Genomic DNA, 22,774 nt, shown 5'->3' with positions numbered 1-22,774 from the left:
CCCCCATTTTGGGCCACCTCTCAGCGTATGGAGCTCTCAGGCTAGGGACCAGACCTGAGCCACAGTCGTGGCCTAAGCCAAAGCTGCGGCAGCGCTGGATTCCTCAACCCACTGTGCCAGGGATTGAACCTCAATCTCAGCACTTCCAAGATGCTGCCAACCCCATAGTGTCACAGCAGGAGCTCCTGGCCCACTTTTAAATTAGGTAAGGGAGTTCCCTGGTGGCCTCGTAGTTAGGACTCTGCACTTTCACCACTGTGGCCTGGGTTCAGTCCCTGGTCTGGGAACTACTGAGATCCCATACCAAGCACCTGCATGCTGTGGTCAAAAGCAAAAATTAGGTAATGTGTCTTATTGTTATAAGTGTACTTAATTTATTCTGGTACAAGTCCCTTGTGGGTTATATAATTTGCAAATATTTCCTTCTAGTCTGTGGCTTGTCTTTTTTCTTAATACTCTAGTTAAAAGTTTTAAATTTCTGGAGTTCCCGTCGTGGCGCAGTGGTTAACGAATCCGACTAGGAACCATGAGGTCGCGGGTTAGGTCCATGCCCTTGCTCAGTGGGTTAAGGATCCAGCGTTGCCGTGAGCTGTGGTGTAGGTTGCAGATGCGGCTCGGATCCCGCATTGCTGTGGCTCTGGCGTAGGCTGGCAGCTACAGCTCCGATTCGACCCCTAGCCGGGGAACCTCCATATGCCACGGAAGCGGCCCAAGAAATAGCTAAAAAGACAAAAAAAAAAAATTTTAAATTTCTATTAAGCATAATTTATCAATTTTTTCTTGTACAGGTCATGATTTTTGGTGTCATATCTAAGCAATCTTTAATTCAACATCAAAAGATTTTTCTCCTGTTTTCTTCCAGAATTTATAGAGTTTTAGCTCTTTGACATTTAGGTCTATGATCCATTTGAATTTTTTTTTTTTTTTTTTTTAGGACCACCTGTGCGGAACATGGAAGTTCCTGGGCTAGGTTGAATTGGAGCTGTAGCTGCCAGCCTATGCCACAGCCACAGCAACTCAGGGTCTGAGCCGCATCTGAGACCTACACCACAGTCACGGCAATGCTGGATCCTTAACACACTGAGCAAGGCCAGGGCCAAACCCACATCCTCATGGATACTAGTCAAGTTCATTTCTGCTGAGCCACCACAGGAAATCCTTGAATAAATTTTTATGTATAGAGTGAAGTAAGGGGCAAATTTCTTTTCTTCCCCCGCTGCCCCTGACACAGATGTTCAATTACCCTAGCACTATTTGCAGTTTTTTTGTTTGATTTTTTTTTTAACAAAAACCTCTTTCCCCATTGAATTGTTTTACCACATTTGTTGAAAATCGAATGACGATAAATGTGAGGGTTTATTTCTGAGCAGTCTATTCTGTTCCATTGAGCTATGTCTATCCTTGTTCCAGTACCATACTGTATTTATTACTGTAACTTTATAGTAAGTTTTGAAATCAGGTAGTGTAAGTCCACATAAATTTTAGAATCAAACTTGTAAATTTCTAAAGAGAAAAAGGGCTGCTGAAGTTTTGATAGAGATTATATTGAATCAATAGATCACTTTGGAGAGAACTATCACCTCAACAGGTATTCAATCCATAACCATACTATGTTTATTTACCTCAATCTTTGATTTCTCTCAGAAATGTTTTGTAGTTTTTAATGTACAGGTCTTGCTTTACTTTCATTACATTTATTTGGGTTTTCTGATACTCTTGTAAATAGAATTGTTTTTCTTATTTAAGTTTCAGATTGTTCACTGATGGCATATATAAATATATTGATTTCTGTATGTAGATCTTGGTGACTAAGTTTATTAAAACTCCCATTTTGTCATGTGTAAAAAGGGAGTATCAGCCTGATGAGATTTTGTGTGGAATAATATACATTAAATATCAGTAGAAGGCTAGAAATGACGCCCTCCAATGACCAAAAAAAATTTAAGAACCTAAAAATGTGAGGTCATGGGGAGGGGGTGTGGAGGGAGTGGGATGGACTGGGAGCTTGGGGTTAATAGATACAAACTATTGCATTTGAAGTAGATAAGCACTGAGATTCTGCTGTATAGCACAGAGAACTATATCTAGTCACTTATGAAGAAACAGATGGAGGATAATGTGAGAAAAAGAATGTATATATATGTGTGTGTGTGTGACTGGGTCACTGCTTTATGATAGAAAATTAACAGAGCGCTGTAAACGAACTACAAAGGAAAAAACAAAAATCATTTTAAAAAACACAAAAAGTAGTCTAACAAATCAAAAAAATAAGATAAAATGTGAGATCACATTATTTGGAGGAAAGTGAAATGATCAGGATGAGTCTGCTGTAGAAGGCAGGAGCCAGTCACCAAGAGCATTATATTTGAATGCAGATAACGCAGAGTTTTGTGTAACAAGGAGTCCATTTGTGTAGCAAATTTGTTGCTATCGTCTATCATCCATGTATCCTGATTTTATAATCAGAAGGGTACAACAAATATTACTTCTTAAAAAGTAAAAGTTAGGAATCCATTTAATTTCATAAAGAGGAAAAGTAAAAGGAGCTAGAAATGTCCTGGGTACAATTTGCTGAGACCAATTAAATATACTTCCAGGTGTTCCTGTCATGGCACAGCAGAAATGAATCTGACTAGTATCCCTGAGGATGTGGGTTCCATCCCTGGCTTCGTTCAGTGGGTCAGGGATCCACTGCTGCTGTATGCTGTGGTATAGGTTGCAGATGTGGCTTGGATCTGACCCCTAGCCTGGGAATCTCCATATGCCTCGGGTGTGGCCCTAAAAAGGAAAAACAAACAAACAAACAAAACACTTCCAGAAAAACTGCACAGTGCTAGGCCCAAAGAAGTAAAATGTATAACTTACGAAGGAATGCACTGTTCAGCACTCTCCAGTACCTCCAAGACTACTGAAACAGAAGCAGTGACACATATTCCCCTCCTACCCATCTTAACTTCTCAAACTTCCAACAACTGTGATAGCTTTATTCTGATCTATTTTTATATGTTGGGTTTCCATATAAGATTAAATTTGAATGAAACATTCTATGCCTTTGTAAGTTTTGAAAACCACTAGCTAATAAAAGAACAAAGTGAAACTGAAAGGCAGTCTAGTAGTATAATACTGAACTGGGGATTCATGATCCAAGTTTTAGTCTTATTATATCTTTACAGGGAGGAAAGGCACAATTCTAGTCCTCACCTCTCAAAAATGATGACTTTTTTCTAGATGAATTGTAATGTCGTTTGTCCAATAAATACATTCTTGGAAAAATAACAGCAAAGAGTAAAGAACATCTCAAAGATTATCTGTAAAGTCTTCAAAGATGTGACTACTGAGTTTGAGAGCATGAGAAGTCCTCTGATGGATTAAAAAGAAATAAGTAGGGACACTACAGAGAGAACTTCACGTTTAAGAGTGTAGAACACGCTTACTCTCTGCTCAGAATTTTATCTCCACAACTGATGGAAGTAAATGTTATTATCCCCATGCATTTACAAGGCTATGCCCAGATCACATAATTCTTGAGTGGCAGGGCCATATTTGAAAATGGGATTGTCTGATGTCAAAACAGAAACTCTGGGTTCAAAGACGTACAGACACAGAAGAGGTACGAAGCAACATGGTGCTGTTGGGAGGGAAGTGGTGATCGATGAGGCTCACTTTCGCTCATTTTACTAAAGGCGAATCGAGCAAATATGAGTTGAGTTGGAATTGGCATAAATGCATGATTTCACGTGTGTATACCCACCCCGGCTCTGTCCACTGAAAAGGTCTAGAAAGCAATGACACACCAAGCCTTGTTCAAAGGTGGGTTAGCAAAAATGTCTAGGTTTACTCCCGCCTCCCGCCCTCCTGGCAAGCTTCTCTATCACAACCCGCTGCCGTCCCTCGACGGACCCGGTGTCCTTCGTCTGCCTGCTCCTTCTGCAGCCGGGTAAGCGGCGCCCTTAACTCATGCGAAGCCTGGGGGTACCATTACGGCCCCGGGAGGCGCCGGTAACAAGACGAGGACAGGAAGAACCTGGTCGGGCGGCGACCGTGAAGGTGGAGCTGGAGCCAGAGGAGGAGCCGGCGACGTGGGCGGGGCCTCGGGCTTCTTTGTTTCTTATTGGAGCTCGCCATTGCCAGTATCTGCCTCCTCCCTCCCATCCCCACCTCTTCCGCACAGGCAGTCTGTTAGGTGGCGGGCGGGGCCGGGCGGCCACTTCCGGTTGGGGGAAGAAAGTTGGGACGAAGGAGGGGCCGGGAAGAGGGCGGAGGAGGAAGAGGAACCCGGCGGACGGAGGCGGCTGTAGGTTGTTCAGCGGCGGCGGCGGCTTAGGCGCTCTTTCCGGTGGACGATGGACAGCCAGGGCAGGAAGGTGGTGGTGTGTGACAACGGCACTGGGGTAAGCGCTCGGCGGGGAGGGTACGGCGGCCACAGGCCCAGGCGGGGATGTGCTGGCGGCTCGCGGGCCCTTGGCGCCGGGGGCGGCACCTTTGGGCCCCCGGCAGCCGGAGCCCAGGGGCGCGGGACAGCACTTCCTGCCTCCGCGGTGTGGGGCGCGAGCGGGCGGGGCCCTTTGGGTCCCCGAGCCCACCACTCCAGCATCTCGGGGTCGAGACGGCTGGCCAGGCTGGCGGGGGATGGATGGGGTTCCCACCTGCCGCCCCACCGGGGTCGGCTCTGCGCTTGAGCCGCGGCGATTTGGCTGAAGGGCCGGAGGGGGTAAAAGGCTGGGTTTGTGTGCTGCAGAAGGGCTCCTGTCCCCAGGGTCGCCGGTATGTAAAAAGGAGAACGACCAAGAGGCCTTCCTCTTCCTGTGTAGTTGAAGATACGGAACGGGAGGCAGGAAACGAGTTTAAAGAAAAAAGGGAAGTGCTGTCATGCAATGAACCCTAGTCCTTTGGTAGTGTTTGAAGCTTTTGGGTTTTTGGATTTTGATTTCTGAGGGTAGGGGAAGCCAGTTCGGCAGCGAATCATTTACTTTTTGTTCTGCATGCTGGAAATTTGGCCCAGGTGCAGCATCGCAGAGACCAGCATGTTTCAGTGGATGATCTTAAACCCCTGAAGTCCCGAGTATTAATTCCACTAACCTTAGGGGAAGTTAATCAGTTTGGGTACCCCTCCTCCTCTCTTTCCTTACTTGAAGGATGAGATAATGTTAGTATTTAAGATTCTAAAAGGAAAATCATTGTAAAAATCTGAGAGGAACACTGACAAGTAATTTGAAAGTTGTCTCATTCAATCGCCCTCTTCCTTATTTAAAAAATTGTATTTGGGCAGCAAAACTAGCAAATTAGAAGACAAAAATGTCACTTATTTTAGATGAGTTCTGTAGTGATCACTACATTACAAAAATTTCTAATCATTTTGGAGTTGCAATGTTTTGTGACTCTTATCCCCTTCCTTCGATAAATGTAACATTGTGAGTTAAAATCGATTTTATTTCAACTTTAAAGCAGTTTGGAAACTGGATTGTTGAGGGGAAAGAAGAGCTGATATTCACTTCAGTAATACTGACCTTGATTGAATTTGTTACAGTCTTTTACAAGCAATAATTATACCAACTTTATCTGAACTGAGTTAAAAAACAGATAAGAGAGACTTCCCGTCCTGGCCCAGAAGTAACAAACCTGACTAGTATCTATGAGGATGTGGGTTTGATCCTTGGCCTTGCTCAGTGGGTTATGGATCCCGTGTTGCCATGAGCTGCAGAGTAGGTCGTACACTCGCCTTGGATCCAGCATTGCTGTGGTGTAGAGGGGCAGCCAGAACTCTTAATTCAACCCCTAACCTGGGAGCTTCCATATGCTGCAGGGGCAGCCCTTAAAAAAAAAAAAAAAAAATTTACCACAATTCCATTTATGTGCTCTTTATTAAAATATTTATGTGTCCACAAATGTGTATGTGTATGTGAAATTTTGAAGGGATTCATAAGAAATGTATGTTCATAGCAGTTACCTGTGGAGACTAGGAATGAGAGTGAGGTAAGGTGGGAAGGACTTCATGACTTCTGAATTATTGGAAAAATGTTCTTGGTGGTTGTTTTTTTTTTTTTTTTGTCTTTTTTTTGGTTTGCCATTTTAAGGGCCACTCCCCGAGGCACATGGAGGTTCTCAGGCTAAGGATTTAATCGGAGCTGTAGCCGCTGGCCTACGCCAGAGCCACTGCAAGGCGGGATCCGAGCCGCGTCTGCTTCCTGCACCACAGCTCACGGCAACACTGGATCCCCAGCCCACTGAGCAAGGCCAGGGATTGAACCCGAAACCTCATGGTTCACAGTTGGATTCGCCAACCACTGAGTCACGACGGGAACTCCTGTCCTTGTTTTTTTTAACAAAACATATATTGCTACCTTTAAATGAAATTAACTAGAAGCAGGTATTACTTTTACAGTTCAAATTCAGTTAAAGGTGCAATATTTAAAAAATATTAGCCTGGTGCCCATTGTAGTCTCAGATTGACCTCTAAATAAATGTAAATTGGGACTTCCCTGGTGGCACAGTGGGTTAAGGATCCTGCATTGTCACTGCTGTGGTTTGGGTCATGGCTTTGGCAAGGTTTCAGTCCCTGGCCTGGGAACTTCGACATGTAGCATATGTGGCAATAAGTAAATAAATGTAAATCTTCAAAAACTGAGTTTAAAATATTTTGTCTTGTTAATATGTCAGCTTTTCTCTTTAGAAATTGAACATGGAGGAGTTCCCGTCGTGGCGCAGTGGTTAACGAACCCGACTAGGAACCATGACGTTGCGGGTTCGGTCCCTGCCCTTGCTCAGTGGGTTAACGATCCGGCGTTGCCTTGAGCTGTGGTGTAGGTTGCAGACACGGCTCGGATCCCGTGTTGCTGTGGCTCTGGCGTAGGCCGGTGGCTACAGTTCCGATTTGACTCCTAGCCTGAGAACCTCCATATGCCGAGGGAGTGGCCCAAGAAATAGCAAAAAAAAAAAAAAAAGAAATTGAACATGGATATATTTGAATGGACACCTCCTCTTTGAAGGGCAGTGAACCTGATTTTTGTAGTGTATATGAGGTTTTTTTCCATAATATTTGTTAGCAATGGGAATGTTAATCATGAGCTCTTTTTTATGTTCCTATTTCATTAGTTTATCCGTGTTAGAACTCTATTATTGATTAGTCTTATGTCTAATCCATAGTTTAAGAATCTTGTTCCTTAAGATGAAAGATCAGTTACTATGACATAAATAGGAAAAAATGTAGTTAATTCAAACAAAAAAACTCATGTATTTGGTGTTATGTTTCTAGTTACTTTAAAATTTTATCCAGATTTTCTGTAGACATGGTTGACTTCAAATGAAGAAACAGCTCTGATGTAGTATGTGATATTTCTGTGTAGTATGTGAAATTTTAGAGGATTAGGAACCACTTAAGATTCTATATTTCTTACAGCTTATACTTCATAGTCATCTTGGTTTTATTTAGGTACCTGAAGGTCTAATGATTCATCTTGATTAAATAAAGAAGATATTAGAAATTGATTTCTAAAACTTGTGGGAATAGTTGTTACTCTGAAGCAACTCACCTGTTACATTTTTTAGGTTTTTAAGTTATAGGCTATTTGAGAATGTGTTAATTTAAAAAAACAAAAAACCACAAAAAAACCTTCCTTTTGGCCCTAAATGGAATGCTCTCTAAGAGTAGGTCAGTTCTTATGATCACTTGCCAGATGTTAAGTCCTACTCTTTTTCCTAACTAGGTCCCAGCCAAACCAGTGTCTCCTTAGGGCCTCCGAGAGGAAGAAAACTCATCTGATTCCAACACTTTATGCACACCATCCTCATAGCCATTCAAAAGACCATTGCTAAAATGGAGCCTTCCTCTAAACCTCCACCTAAAATAGATCTGCTGAAAGTGGCCAGATAGGTGAAAATGTGGAGATCTGGATAGGTGTAGATGTCTTCCAGAAGTTGAGCCCAGGCCCCTGGTGTTGTGTTCTTTTACCAAACTTGGGTGATTTCATTAGCATTGAGTTAGTTCACCAACAGTGGAGACTTTTGGAGTGTGACTGGTATAATTTTGGGGGTTTAGTGATACAAAGTAGCTTACAGTGTTAGGAGAATTATTCATTTATTGTTCACTTTTGTCATTGATTATGGCTTGCTTTATCTGGCTTATACAAATTTTTATGTTGAATTCAGGAGTGTTTGAAGTAGAAACATACCAAACAGAAATTTGGTTTTACTGTGCAAAATGCTTTGGGATAAGCAGAATAAATATTTTGATAATCTAAGATCAGAATAGTCACTAGGCAATTAAATTAATATATCAATACCATCAGGTTAAATTATAAACAAAAAAATACAAATTAAATAAGCTCAAACGAGTCTGTATAAATCCCAGTTTATTTTTTGAGGGGAGAAAGATGCCTTCAGAGTAAATGTAGATGGAATTTTTCTTCATTTTTGCTTAAAAGAACATTATACTGTTCATGTTCTTACCATTTGATGACTCAGTGGGAAGTAAGGGAACCAGTTTAAACCACAGTGCTGTGAAGAGGAAACTATATATGGTAAAATCTATTTCTTAAACACAGCCTTATTGCACACAGTGAGAGAACTAAGTTACCAAGTCTTAGTTGATTAGAGTGGAGGGAGGTAGTTCAAGGATTAAAATGATACCAAATGAGTAGTTTAGAAAATATTTTCTTTGTATTTTATTATATCATTGTTTAGATCTTTAAAGAAAAAACTGACTTTTTGCAGGAAAGGAACTGCCAGATTTTCTATTATATATTATTGAGAAATAGATAATTATAATTATATTGTTATTGTAGCTATTAATGCTTTCACATTTGAAATAATGTGAAATAGTGCAGCTCTTGCCATTTGACCAAATATCTAGTATCCTGTAGGAAGGCTAGCACTGGATTACTATGGCAAGTCTGCTTCCAATAAGCTGCTGCTTGAATGGAATAAATAATTTTATTAATTGATTGATCTTTTGATTTGAACTAAAAGCCAAATTTTAATTTTTTAATAAAGCACAGGAATAGTAGTTTACAATTATTTTCATAGTTTAAGGTGTTCTTAATTTTTGTCTTCTTACCTTAGGCACTTAGCAAATGTTTTGTCCCTTAAAATCTGCTCAAACAAGGAGTTCCCTGGTGGCTCATGAGTGTCGTCACCACTATGGGTCTGTTTACTGCTGTGGCTTGGGTTCAGTCCCCGGCCTGGGAATTTCCACATGCAGTGGGCTTGGCAAAAAAAATATGCTTAAACAAGAATTTTGTTTTCATTTTTGTTTTTCTTAGGGCTGTACCCACAGCCTATGGAAGTTCCCAGCCTTGCAGTTGAATAGAAGCTACAGCTGCCAGCCTACACCACAGCCACAGCAACGCAGGATCTGAGCCATGTCTGCGACCTACACCATAGCTCACGGCAACACCAGATTCTTAACCCCCTGAACAAGGCCAGGGATTGAACCTGCATCTTCATGGATATTGTCTGGTTCGTTAATCGCTGAGCCACAATGGGAACTCCCTGAAAAAGGCTTTTAGGATACAAGAGTTCCTATTGTAGTGCAATAGGATGGGTGGCATCTGTAGCTCCAGGACACAGGTTTGATTCCTGGTCCAGCACAGTGGGTTAAAGTCCAGCATTGCTGTAGCTGTGGCTAGTCTGATAGCCCAGCAACTCCCTATGCCTTGGGGTGGTCAAAAAAGAAAAAAGAGGAACTATGTCTAGTCACTTATGGTGGAGCATGATAATGTGCAAAAATAGAATGTGTACATGTATGTGTAACTGGGTCACCATGCTGTACAGTAGAAAAAAAATTGTATTGGAGAAATAACTATTTAGAAAATAATAATAAAAGCTGAGACAATGAAAAAAAAAAAGGAAGAAGAAAAAAAAGATTTTAAAGATACAATTATAATAAGTAAACCTTCTGTGATGTGATTATGGATTTGCCAGGCTGTGTGTTTCCTAGTGTGTGTGGCTCAGAATGAGGGGAGGTACGTCACAGCCTCCTCCCTGTACCAGGGCTTGTGCCCCATCCCAGGCTCCTTTTCCCACCTTCATCTTCTGTTATGATTTCTCACTTAAATCATTTGTCTGCATTTAATATGCAGAGATGCCCTTACAAACTTGTAGATTCTTTTTTTTTTTATTGATTCATCCTATAATTTTAAGAACATTTACACCCACGTGAGCATTTCAGCCTGGTGAATGGACACTTTTGATTCTTGAAGTGTCATTATCTGTTCATTACTTTAAGGTAAACCTAAGAATTTAATGCCTTACATAGTATTTGCTTTCTCTATTGGAATATATGTGTAAGTTTTAACTAATGCTGATATGAGGCTGATGATCCTGACAGATCTTATTTTTGTGGAAATTTGGACATGGTTGGAATAATGAGAAGAGATTTACTGTTCTTGCCTATGATTTCAGTTCACATCCAGTGAGCTGGCTTTTGACTTAAGGACAAAAGAGAGTTTGATTTAGAAGGGAAGAGTGTGAGAGTTTTTCTTTTAATTTGAATAGACTAGAAAATACTAGGTATTTTCCTCTATGGCAATTGTCTCTCTAGCTCTTTCTGGGTCACAATGATAAATTATTTGGGGAGACGTTGTGGAGAATTGCACTGGCACTTCTGAATTCTGTTAAACACTTTTTAGAGTGGGAAGTATATTGTAGTTGTTTACTGTCAACTATTATTCAAATAGAGAGGTAGATATGAGCAAGCAGGTTTTGTGCTGTGTATGCTATCATACCATGCTAACTTCTGCCCTGTAAGGGAATCCAGTTAGAATTGTATTACAGTTTTAGAAACATATTTTGGCTCTGTGTTAAACTGACCAGGACTAGGTTTTGTGGGTTTGGAAAAAAACATATCTGAACCGTATGTTTTATGTAGGTTTTGAAATGTAAACTTGAACTGAGAAGATAGGAATTCGGGTCGTAATTAGAAATATGAAATTTTAAATTTTTAGACAGATTTTTCATGCTAGTAGTTTTAGTGTGCTGAAGACTAACATTTTTAAAAGCTGTATTTATAAAAGACTTGAAATTATGCATGGCAGAATGTTCTAGGCTATTTATAAGTGTGGTTCATCAACATCACTTCCAACAAGGTTGCTTTCGAAATATAAAAAATTTATATTTTGGAGGGTTAGTCAGAAGTCAGTGAGTTTAAGGTTATTGCTAACTTTTATCACTATCAAACAAAACAGTGCCATGTATAAAGCAGCCTTCTGTGAAGAAATGGGTTTCTGTCCATTTTTGTGTTTTCAGTGTCATGCGTCACATTCAGATACTCTTTCTCTCCTTAATTCTTCTACGAGAATATAGTGCCTGAAGCCATGGAATAATAGACTTTCTCAATATTAAACACACTCTTTATATAAAAATAATCATAGTATCATACTCTCAACAAAACTTTATTTATTTATTTTTTTGTCTTTTGTCCTTTTAGGGCCGCACCAGAGGCATGTGGAGGTTCCCAGGCTAGGGGTCTAATCGGAGCCACAGCTACTGCAATGCCAAATCTGAGCTGTGTCTTCGACCTACACCACAGCTCACAGCAACACAGGATCCTTAACCCCCTGAGCGAGGCCAGGGATCAAGCCCACAACCTCATGGTTCCATGGTTTCTGCTGCACCACAAGGGGAACTCCCAAAACTTTAATATTTATTGATCAGTTATTTAGTATGTGCCTGGTACACGTCAGCCACTGTTGTAGGTGCTTGAGATTCATCAGTAGGCAGAAAAGGCCTTGCACAGTGTAACTTACGTTGAATAAAGGCTTGTTAAGAGAGAGGGCAGAGACTGATTACATTTCCTTTCTTGTGTAGCTTCTTCTTCCCACCCTGAAGTTTTTTAATTGCCTTTTTCTTATAATAGCTGCTCTTGAAAATAAAACTAAATAGAGTGTATTATTGGTGTAAGAATAAAAAACCCTTGGTTCTATTTTCAGTTTCACTGTAGTCATTAAATCTCCTAGTATATCAGTTTCTTACCCTAAAATGGAAGTGTTGTCAGAATCAGTAGTGTGTCCTCATTGGAGAAGTGCACTATCTGAATGTGTAATTATGTCACCTGGTATTACTACATATATTTGTTTAAATATACAAATGTAAATAGCCCCAGATGCCTAATAAATGTTTATTTTGCCACTTGATTTTCCCATTTTGGATAATGAGGTTGCTTAAGTGAATTGCCAGACATGAATGAAAGCCTGCTTTAGAAATGAAGCTTTAGTTCTTATTGTCTAGCATTTCTTTTTCAAAAATGCTTAGCATTTGTTGAACGAATTTGTCCCTTCCTCACATTGTGGGTCAAGGCACTGGGCTCCGGCATGAGCTGCTCAGCTTAGCTCCCTGCTCTCTTGAGGCTTTCCCCGTAGTGAGGAGACCTAGGCACTAAATAAGCAGTTAACCAGGAAAGACATAAGAACTCTTCTGGTAGCAGTGCTGTAACAGGAAGTAAGTGAGGATATGATAGACTGGGTGACTGCTTGGGGTAATTTGAAAGCACTAAAAGTTAAAAATGCAAAATGGGTATTTTTCAGATACTGTTTTTAAATGGATATAGTAGATACCTTACACTAACCCCTTTTATTGTTCTTTTCCAGTTTGTGAAGTGTGGATATGCAGGCTCTAACTTTCCAGAACACATCTTCCCAGCTTTGGTTGGAAGACCTATTATCAGATCAACCACCAAAGTGGGAAACATTGAAATCAAGGTAATATTTTATTTATTGATAAATGAGGATCAAAACCTGTGAGGTGTTCTTTGAATTAACTAGTTTTAAAATGTGATGCCTTGAAAAGCAAAGGAGGGGAGGCAGAATTTCTTATATTTTAAATTTTATCAACATCTGAAGAAAGACAAAAACTGAAGTTAAGTTCATCTGACTTTTAAGTATGGCTTGATGCCATTACTCTCTGAATGGAGTAAATACTTAGGATTTTTATGTTGATGTGAATACTGTACTAGTGACTTAAAAGTCATATTTCATAATATAATTTTTAAAAGAAATCAGCCTGGTATTTTTATGTCTTTCAACTCCATATATTTGCCATTCTATGTTAGTGTCTCTTTGGGACCTAAGACTTTTTCTTTCCATGTTCTCATGGCCTGATCCCCTACAATTTTATATAATTAGTCTGGAAAACACAGGATGTAAATTTTATTGGTTCCTTTTTCACCAGTATAGTTGATTTCCATAGTGTGCAGGAGGAAGCCGTGCAAGTCTTTCTTTGGCCTTGCATTATTTATCTTACCACAAGGAGCGGGGAGGGAGCGTTGTCCTTGCCTGCTCAGTGTACTTAACATGAGAGACTAGACATTAAGCATAGACTTTTCTCTTCTATTAAAGGAATTGGAAATCAAGTGGGAGTTAAAAATATTTTAGGAGAAAAAAAGGGAAAGAATTATAAAGAACAGTGGTCACCAGTTGACTTAAATTCTTCAGGTGGCCTAGGGATCAGGTTATACAAAATGCAGTAGAAATCAGGGGCCCTTGGAGTTCCTGTCATGGCTCAGTGGTTAATGAATCTGACTAGGAACTGTGAGGTTGAGGGTTCCATCCCTGGCCTTGCTCAGTGGGTTAGGGATCTGGCATTGCTGTGAGCTGTGGTGTAGGTCGCAGACGCGGCTCACATCCTGCATTGCTATGGCTGTGGCATAGGCCAGCAGCTATAGCTCAGATTAGACCCCTAGCCTGGGAACCTCCATATGCTGTGGATGTGGCACTAGAAAAGCCAAAAAAAAAAAAAAAGAAAAGAAATTAGGGGCCCTTTTACTGAATTATCTGTGAACAAGCTAGCATTGTTGGTCCTATCTGGACAGTCCTCAGCAAGACCTCGCTAAATTGTTAGATTGTGAATTAGGGTGCACCTCTGTGAACATTTGTTTTGAAATGTCTAGGAAGGTGGTAATAGGTGGTAGAGACTTGCTACTTGGTAGCTCTGCTGTTGGGACTAGAGAATTGAGTTACACCATAATGAATAAAAATATAAACTGAAATTTAGGTTCTGTGCTAATTTTTTTAAAAATTAAAGGAAAAAATGATTCTGGCCTCTGTTTTGTTTTGTTACAATCAGAAGGGACACTCAGTATTGAGAGTTTTGAAGTTTTTTTTAAGGGTCTTTTGGGAATTTTATGCAATTCCATATCCTCTTTTTATGAACTCCTTTCATGCTGATTGAATTCAATCTTAAATGAACTTCAACTTAAAATTTAGCTCATAATGGTGATAAGGATAAACTTTTTAAATTAGTTACACTTTTATTCAGTATCAGGATTTTAAAGAATGGCTTTTTATATAGTTTATGGATAATAACTTTTTTGAGGTATTAAGATACATCACATGTAGCCATTTTTATTGTCCAACATAGTCAAATAATTACCTTTCTTTTTCACTCTCGCTTTTCTTGCTTTTTAAGGCCAAGTGATAGAAATGAAACTAGACGATACCCTAAGAAGACATTTTTGCTAAGGAATTCCCCAGTAGCATTTGCTTGTATGGTTTGTCATTCTGTGTTTGGTTGGCTCACTTCTGTTCAATCTGCTTAATCTTTTAAGTCTTTCAAGTTAATTTGTTCTTCCAGTAGATAATGGTGAAAGAAAAGAGACCTGTGTCAGATTTAACTTGACTGCTAGAGGCTGGAAAATCAACTCTTAAACACCTTTTACTTACTCAGCCAGACCTTTTCTGCTATTTATTTTCCTTAATTAAGGTTCTTAAATTCAGTAATGAATTAAAGAAATTTGACTTTTTGGAATTCCTATGCCTAGTGGATTGACTTATACTTTTTGTGTCTTGTTAGCTAAAATGTGGTAGACTGAAAACTGGAAATTTAAATTGTTTAATGAGTTAATATTCGTTCAGGAGTGATAACTGTCCATGTTAATTTGGCCCTAATTATTAACTCCGTAAACTATAGTAGTACTGCATCTGACCTCAACCTAATTTGTCTCTATTGCTTGTATGTTTAAAAATTTCAGTGAGGATTTTATTTAGGCCTTTTCTGACTCTTACTTCTACCTTCTCTCTCTTCACCTTTCTTGACCTGTTGAAGTAGAATAACAAAAAGATGGTAAGTGAGGTTACACACATGCTCTCTGTTTGTTTTCCACTTTTGCTTGGTGGGACAGTAGTTGTTGTTTTGTGTCCCTTTAGTATTGGGGAGGGGGGGGTAATTCCATATTTTAATTTTAAGTACTTTGATTTTTAACCTTTTCCATTGCTTCAATTTGGTAGCAACTAATTAAATCCTATACTTTCCTGATTGCATACAATGGACCAAACCAGAACTAATTACTAACATAGTTTTGAATTGTTTTCTTGTGTTTTTTGTAGATGAATGTTACAATTAAAATGGAATGTGGTGTGCGTTATCTTAGAAATTAAGTAGCTTTATTTAGGATATGTGTGATCCAAAAAATTGGGATGAAGTCTTGCATTTGGATAAGTCCATTTTATTGGCCGATGTTAAATTGAACATTGCCTGTCATAGCCTATATATATACACACACATATATATTATTATATATTTGTGTATTTAATAAACTGAGTAAAATTTTAATGTGCAAATGAACTGTGGATAGGAAAGGAGGAGAAAAAGAGATTGACTTGTTTGCTGCATTATCCTTATTGATGAGCAGATTTTACAACATTATCTGAGTATTAATAAGAAAAAGGGGAAAGTTTTCTAAGACAACTGATTTTCCCTCTAAATAAATACCATTGTGTGGCACCTTTTTCTTTTGAACTAGAAGCTTATTAGGCGCATCTCAGGCAATTGACTCTTTTATTATATTTTTCTATGATAGTCTAAGTGCATCTATAATAAATATTTTCAACTTTGTTTTTAATGTTATTTGTAAACAGCTTTGACAAAGATGAATATCAGGTATTTCAAGTGATATATATATATATATATATATATATATATTTTTTTTTTTTTTTTTTTTGCTTTTTAGGGCTGCACCCACAACATATGGAGGTTGCCAGGCAAGGTGTCCAGCTGGAGCTACAGCCGCAGGCCTACACCACAGCCACAGCAACTCAGGATCCAAGCCTACACCACAGCTCACAGTAACGCCTGATCCTTAACCCACTGAGCGAGGCCAGGGATCGAACCCGAAACCTCATGGTTCCTAGTTGGATTTGTTTCTGCTGTGCCAGGACGGGAACTCCAAAATGAAATATTTTAACTAGTAGTAGCAACCTTTTGTGAAGTTTTCTTTTGAATAAACAAAAACATTTACAAGTGGAAATTTCTGTATTTATCCTAAATAAAAGATCATGCATTTGTTTTAAAATCCTAAGGAGATTAGGAAAAAAGTGTACTTGTAGAGAACAGTGTAGGCTTAATTAATGTTTTTTATGAAATTTCGTTCTAAGAATTGTGGTTTTAAAGTATATTTGATCTATTTTCCTTTTTGAGGTGACATTGTTCAAAATGATTCTTGGCAAATCTCATCTACATTGCCTACTTTTCGTAAAATATAAATGTGTTTAAAACAGCATTTGAGACAGTTACTCTAATTTTTCATTCTTTCAGGTAATAAGTGATGGTTTAGGCTTAAGGTCCAGTGATGAGGTGGGTGGTAAAAAACTAAGGCCTGATTTGATTGCCTCTTAATTTTATTCTTAGCAGTGAGGGCAAGTTACATAAAGCTCTTAGCATTTGGGAATTTTGGAAGTTGAAATGTTCTAGGGGAAACTATGTTTTAGGATTTTTTTGGATTAAAATTTTAGATATGGATAAACTTTTGAATTAGGTAGCTTGAGTTACTCAAGAATATTTGCACAAATCTGATAAGTTAATACTTGTTTTCTTCCATTTTAAATGTCGTCTTTGTTCAGAGGGATGGTAAGATAATTTAATGCCAGATGTTTCTTTCAGTTAATTCTTTAGAGTATATGTCCTAAAAGTAGATACAAAAGGCTTTTATTTTGAGTTGGCATTGGATCAGATATATATATGCAAGCCCCTATTCTTGCATGGAATAAAAACTAAATATTCTGATGAAATCAGACCAGACTTGCTAAATTTGTTGATATAAGAATGTATATCGATGATATAAACCATCTAATTATCTAATCTGTTATAACCTTATATAACACAAAGAAAGATACATTCTAAAAGAAAGTAACAAAATTGTATATTAAATTATATTAATGGTCATATGTACTTGGAGGTATAGATAACTCCCCCTAACATTTTATTAAGAAGTATTTAAAATATACAGCAGGAGTTCCCGTCATGGCTCAGCAGTAACGAACCCGTCTAGGATCCATGAGGATTCAGGATCAGTCCCTGACCTTGCTCGATGGGTTAAGGATCTGGCGTTGCCTCAAGCTGTGGTGTAGGTCACAGACGAGTCTCAACTCCTGCTTTGCTGTGACCGTGGTGTAGGCTAGCAGCTGCAGCTCCGATTCGACCCCCCTAGCCTGGGAACTTCCATATGCTGTGGGTGTGGCCATAAAAAAAAAAAAAAAGATTTAAAATAAAATAAATATACAGCAAAATTGAGGGAGTTTTACAGTGAAACTTGCAGATTCTGACATTAATATTTACTATACTTATACATCACATATCTATCCATTTATCCATCATCAGTCCATCAATGTATCTCATTTTTTGATGTATTTGAAATTATCAGTATACCTCTCACTAAGTAATTCAACAAATGCATGTAATTAACTAGAGTTCACAAATACACATTTTTAGTTTTGCATTTTTTTATCAGATGATTCTAAAAAGTTAATATTTAAGAAATTTGGGTATTAAGTTGCAGTAAATTAAATTTATAAGAAAATTGTTGCAACAGAGAAGTCTTAGTGAACATTTCTAGCATCTGCTTTAACTTTGTTTTTGCTTTTCGCTGTTGCCTTCAGTGGTGATTTTCCAGAGATCTGGTTTTGGGGTTTTTTGTTTTGTTTTTTTAGAGTCCTGGTTTAGCTCTTATCTTTTTTTTTTGAGTTGTTATTTTTTAAAGTTTTCAAGTCATATATATTAAACCTCTGTTTTAAAACATCTTAAAGTCTCGCAGCAAATAGTAGCTATTTCTGATACAAGGATTTTTTTCTCTAAGTTGGATTCATCCATATATGTAGAAATCAGGATTGTTTAATATTTTGAATAACTGATTTCTAAAATAAGTTTAAATTCTGAGTCCTCATTAGCTTTACTATACATACAAAATACGACTTTTCAAATGTGGGTCATCTTAAGTACGCTCTCATTGGAGACAAGACTTGTGAGTATTCTGCTTTATGTGTGATAGCATAGCTTCGCAGTATTTAAGATTGAAAGTGTTGCTGAGATAATTTCAAAGAACAGCTGTTTCTCTGTGTCTTAATTTTTTGTATCTATACAAATTGTCATTCATCTTTGTGAGGCATGTATAGAAACTTAATTTCAGTTCTAATTTAGACATATATAGATAGGAGTTTGTGAAATTTACAAGTTATGTGGTACATATATCCATTATTGTAGTGTAATAAAAATCATTTTATTTTTTGCTTCTCATTGTGCTTTATAGTACCTACACTTATCATTTTGATATTTAGTACAAAGAAATGTGCTGCATGCATTGAGCATTTTTCTACAAGTTTTTTTTTTTTCCCTGATGTGCTATCTCACATATCACAGGCCTTATTTTTTGAACATTTGAGCAAAAGAAACAGCTGAAACCTCATACAAAACCCTCCAAAATATGAAAATGTGGGGTTTATTTGTGCTAATGCTCTTCTTTTGGAAACATGTGTGTTAAAGGTAAGGTCAATTTATTGCTTTAAACCACCTTGTACATAAAATGTACTTTTCATAATTAAGCTTTGCAAAGCATTGTTCATGAAAGAAAAGATCTCTTTAACTTGTGGAATGAAGAACTTTATCTGAAAGTGCCAGAAAGATTAAAATTAATTATTCCCAAGCCTTCCGAAATATCATGGGAGGATAATTTTCTGAAGGCATTTTATACAAAAATTTGGTCTAAAGCTTTGATATGGTTTTCTAGGACCTTATGGTTGGTGATGAGGCAAGTGAATTACGCTCAATGTTAGAAGTTAATTACCCTATGGAAAATGGCATAGTACGAAATTGGGATGACATGAAACACCTGTGGGACTATACATTTGGACCAGAGAAACTTAACATAGATACCAGGAATTGTAAAATCTTACTCACAGAACCTCCTATGAACCCAACCAAAAACAGAGAGAAGATTGTAGAGGTAAGTTTTTAGATGAGTTGTGCATATATGTGTTTCTGTGGTGTGATGGTAAAGCCAATTGTTTTTTTCTTTCATCTTACCATTGTTGTTGAGAATGGAAAGGATAAAAATAATTGTTATTTCCTCCCAGATGCTATTTACTGAGCACTTAACTATATGCTAGTCATTATTTACAAGTAGAATATATCAGTAAACAAAACAAAATCCTGCTGCCATGGAGCTTACCTTCTAGCAAGGGAAAACAGACCACACACACACACACACAGAGTTAATTGAATGGTTTGTTAGAAGATAATAGATGCAAAAGCGTTTTAAAAAAATGTAGGTTAAGGGGCAGATAGGGAATGTGGGGAGGTTGTGTTTTTCATAGGATGTGATGGTACAAGTCTGTGAGAAGGTGATGTTTAAGTAAAGACAGAGTAAGGGAGTTAGCCAGAGCACTCCAGGCAAAGGGAATACCTGGTGTAAAGGTCTTGAAATGGGAACAAGCCTGGCATATTAGAGAGTCAGCAAGGAAGCCAGTGTGGGAGAGCAACAGGAGATGAGGTGGAAGGAATAATGGGTCAGATGACCTGGGGCTTGTGGCCTCTTACAGAGGAATGGAGGGCTCTTACAGGGAAGGGACACATTCAGATTTAGGTTCCTGTTGACTGCTGTGTTGAGTGTAGAACATAAGGAAGTGAGAGTAGAAGAGAGACCAGTTTGGAGACTTTTTCAATTATCTAGGCAAAAGATAATGATGGTTAGGATTAGGGGTAATAGCACAGAAGGTAGTGGGAAGTGGCCAGATTGTGGCTGTATTTTGAAGGTAGGACCAAAAAATATTCTGATTCCTTAGGTATGGGTAACAGAGGGATAACTCCAAAGGTTTCAGCTTGAGCAGCTAGAGGATGGGGAAAGATTGTAGAACAGAATTTGGAAGGCAGATGGGTCAGGTAGTCAGTTTTGGGCATGTTAGGTCTTCATTAGTCATCCTAGCAAAAGTGTCAAGTGGATGGTTACCTGTCATGTTCAGGAGTAAAGTCTGAAACAAGATAAAAATTTGAGAGTCATGAGGATATAGATAATATGGTTCCCCAAATAAGTGTTGTTAGCTATATAATATATATCATTCCTTATGATTTATATATTTTTTCCTAGCAACTCCTTAAACTATGAAAGATGGGCTTTATTGTATTAGTTTATATTTTAATTGAATTTTAGAACTTTCTAAGTGATTTACAATCACTAATACTTTGTGATGGATAAGTAATCATTGTAATTGCTATTTATTTTTAGTAGCACATTACAGAATCAGATGGCAGAGATTTTTTTTCATTAAACTAAAAAATTACTACACAAGGAAACCTCTTTAGGAAGGTAACACAGTACCAGGATGAAAATCAACTTCTCTTTCAAGCAAAAGTTTAGGCAGATGACATTATGCCTGAGTGCCTTTTCCACTAACTAGCATTTGACTAGGACACATACTGTTTTAATCTGCGAAAATGACAGGACTTCGTCTTTCCTCACTCTAAGGTCTCATATTTGTTTAATACTCCTTTTACTTGTGAGTGCAAACTTGGCTATGATTCATAATGCCCTACTTTAATCTCATCCAGAGAGTCATTTTAGAACTACAAATACTTTCGAATGGTTTTATAAAAACAAATTCTAACAGGCTGTCAAGTTAATAAATGCAAATACAGTTGAACCCTGAACAGCAAAGCATTTAGAGGTGCCAACCCCTCTCAGTGAAGATTTACATATAACTTTATAGTTGGCCCTCTGTATTCAAAGTTCTCCATCCCTGGATTCACCCAACCTCAGATCACATGGTGGTGTAGTATTTATTTATTGAAAAAAAATCTGCAATTAGATGTACCTGTGCAGGTCAAACCTGAGTTGTTCAGGGGTCAGCTGGATAGCATCACTCTTCCTTTTTCATCCCTGTGGAGGGGAAATAAGGATGATGGAATAGAATAGTAGTTAGAACATCTAGTTGCTGGAGTTCCTGCCGTGGTGCAGCGGTAACGAACCTGAGCACGTGGGTTCGATCCCTGGCCTCACTTAGTGGGTTAAGGATCCACTATTGCCATGAGCTGTGGTATAGGTCACAGTCACAGCTTGGATCCTGAGTTGCTGTGGCTGTGGTGTAGGCCGGCAGCTACTGCTCTGATTCAGTCCCTAGCCTGGGAACTTCCACATGCCGTGGGTTTGGCCCTGAAACAAACAAACAAACAAACAAAATCTGCTTGCTTAATTGCTGAGTATTTCAGAGTTGTAAGATTTAAATTCTGTATAATTGTCATTGTGGTCAGTTGCAAAACTTATAAATATCTAGATATTCAAAGTGGTCATCAGCACTGCCAGCAAGGAGTGCTCACTATAGATGACAGAAAAAATCTTGCAGGATGTTCCCATCCCACCTGCACTACAGCGAAAGAGCAGGGTTGTGAGCAGAGAGGGCGTGAGGAAACTCCTCCTTGCCCTGTACCTTGGCTGAGGGGAGCTGCAGCCTTGGCACCAATAAGGAGGGAGGGCTCAGCAGCTGAGCGGCTTCTCTATTGCCAACATTCAGGAATGACTGTGCTTATTTTTGTTTTCCTGCCCTGCTGTTTTACCACTTACTTTTTTTTTTTCTTAAGTTGCTGTAGGTAGAGCCATAGTCTTGCTTGGCCCAGTTTGAGGGAGGGCGATGGGAAGGGCCAGCAGTTATCAATTTCTATAGTTTGTCTTTGAATTAAGAGTTATTTTCCTTAAGGGACGTCATTTGAGAAAGGTTTGTTCAAAAGTGCAAAGATTTCTTTTATTCTAATCAACCATTAACTAAAACACTCAGAAATCTTTGTTTTGTAGCATTTATGAAATACTTGGGGACTCAGTGTACATTCAGAAGTCTGTCCCCAAGCATTTCATAAATGTCCCCAAGGTTGGAGCTCTGTGACAGCAGAACTTAAAACAGAGACGAGAAGAGCTGAAGAGAGTGGAGGACACTTGGGTCCTTTGATTCTATTTTGGGCAACTAATCCACTCTGAACATCAAGAAAGCATATAAATATTTATTATATAATATCTAAATATCTAAATACCAATCCCCCCCTTTTTTTCATTTTCAGGTAATGTTTGAAACTTATCAGTTTTCTGGTGTATATGTAGCCATCCAGGCAGTTCTGACTTTATATGCTCAAGGTAGGTGAAACTTATCTTCTAGAGTAACCAGTTTAGCAAACATTTATTAAGTATGTTTTATGTCAGAGTGATTTTATTTTTCCTGTAAGTTGTAAATCCCAGAAAAGCATAATATTTATATATCCAAATGTTTTCAAATATATATTCACATATTTCCACACTTCGTAAAACTTGTCAAGTAATATATATACAATTTAATTTTCTTTACTCAACGGTGAAGGACTTAAGGTAAAAAGAGACTACTCAACTTTTTTAAAAGTAGGAGGTTCTTTCTTTTAGGCTACTTAATGTTAAAAAAAAAAAAAACAAACATGTGGAGAATGAATTGGCATACAGGTTCGATCCCTGGCCTTGCTCATAGGGTTAAGGATCTGGCATTCCTGTGAGCTGTGATGTAGACCA

The 22,774-nt window shown here is 38.4% G+C and overlaps 1 protein-coding gene across 2 annotated transcripts in view; it reads left to right on the top strand.

Moving 5' to 3' along the window:
* ACTR2 (ARP2 actin related protein 2 homolog) overlaps positions 4,172–22,774 on the top strand; it is a 37,995-nt gene continuing 19,392 nt past the window's right edge. The window contains exons 1-5 of one of the 2 annotated variants that reach the window (XM_005662508.3): positions 4,172–4,391; positions 12,582–12,692; positions 15,037–15,051; positions 18,986–19,201; positions 22,300–22,372. In XM_005662508.3, the coding sequence (XP_005662565.1) occupies positions 4,344–4,391; positions 12,582–12,692; positions 15,037–15,051; positions 18,986–19,201; positions 22,300–22,372 (463 nt within the window). In that variant the 5' untranslated portion in view covers positions 4,172–4,343. The remainder of the gene's footprint in view (positions 4,392–12,581; positions 12,693–15,036; positions 15,052–18,985; positions 19,202–22,299; positions 22,373–22,774) is intronic. The other variant, NM_001134354.1, reaches the window with a different exon arrangement.

This window comes from Sus scrofa, chromosome 3 (assembly GCF_000003025.6).
Source record: "Sus scrofa isolate TJ Tabasco breed Duroc chromosome 3, Sscrofa11.1, whole genome shotgun sequence".
Lineage (NCBI taxonomy): Eukaryota > Metazoa > Chordata > Mammalia > Artiodactyla > Suidae > Sus > Sus scrofa.
This window is presented reverse-complemented; position numbering and strand designations above follow the sequence as displayed.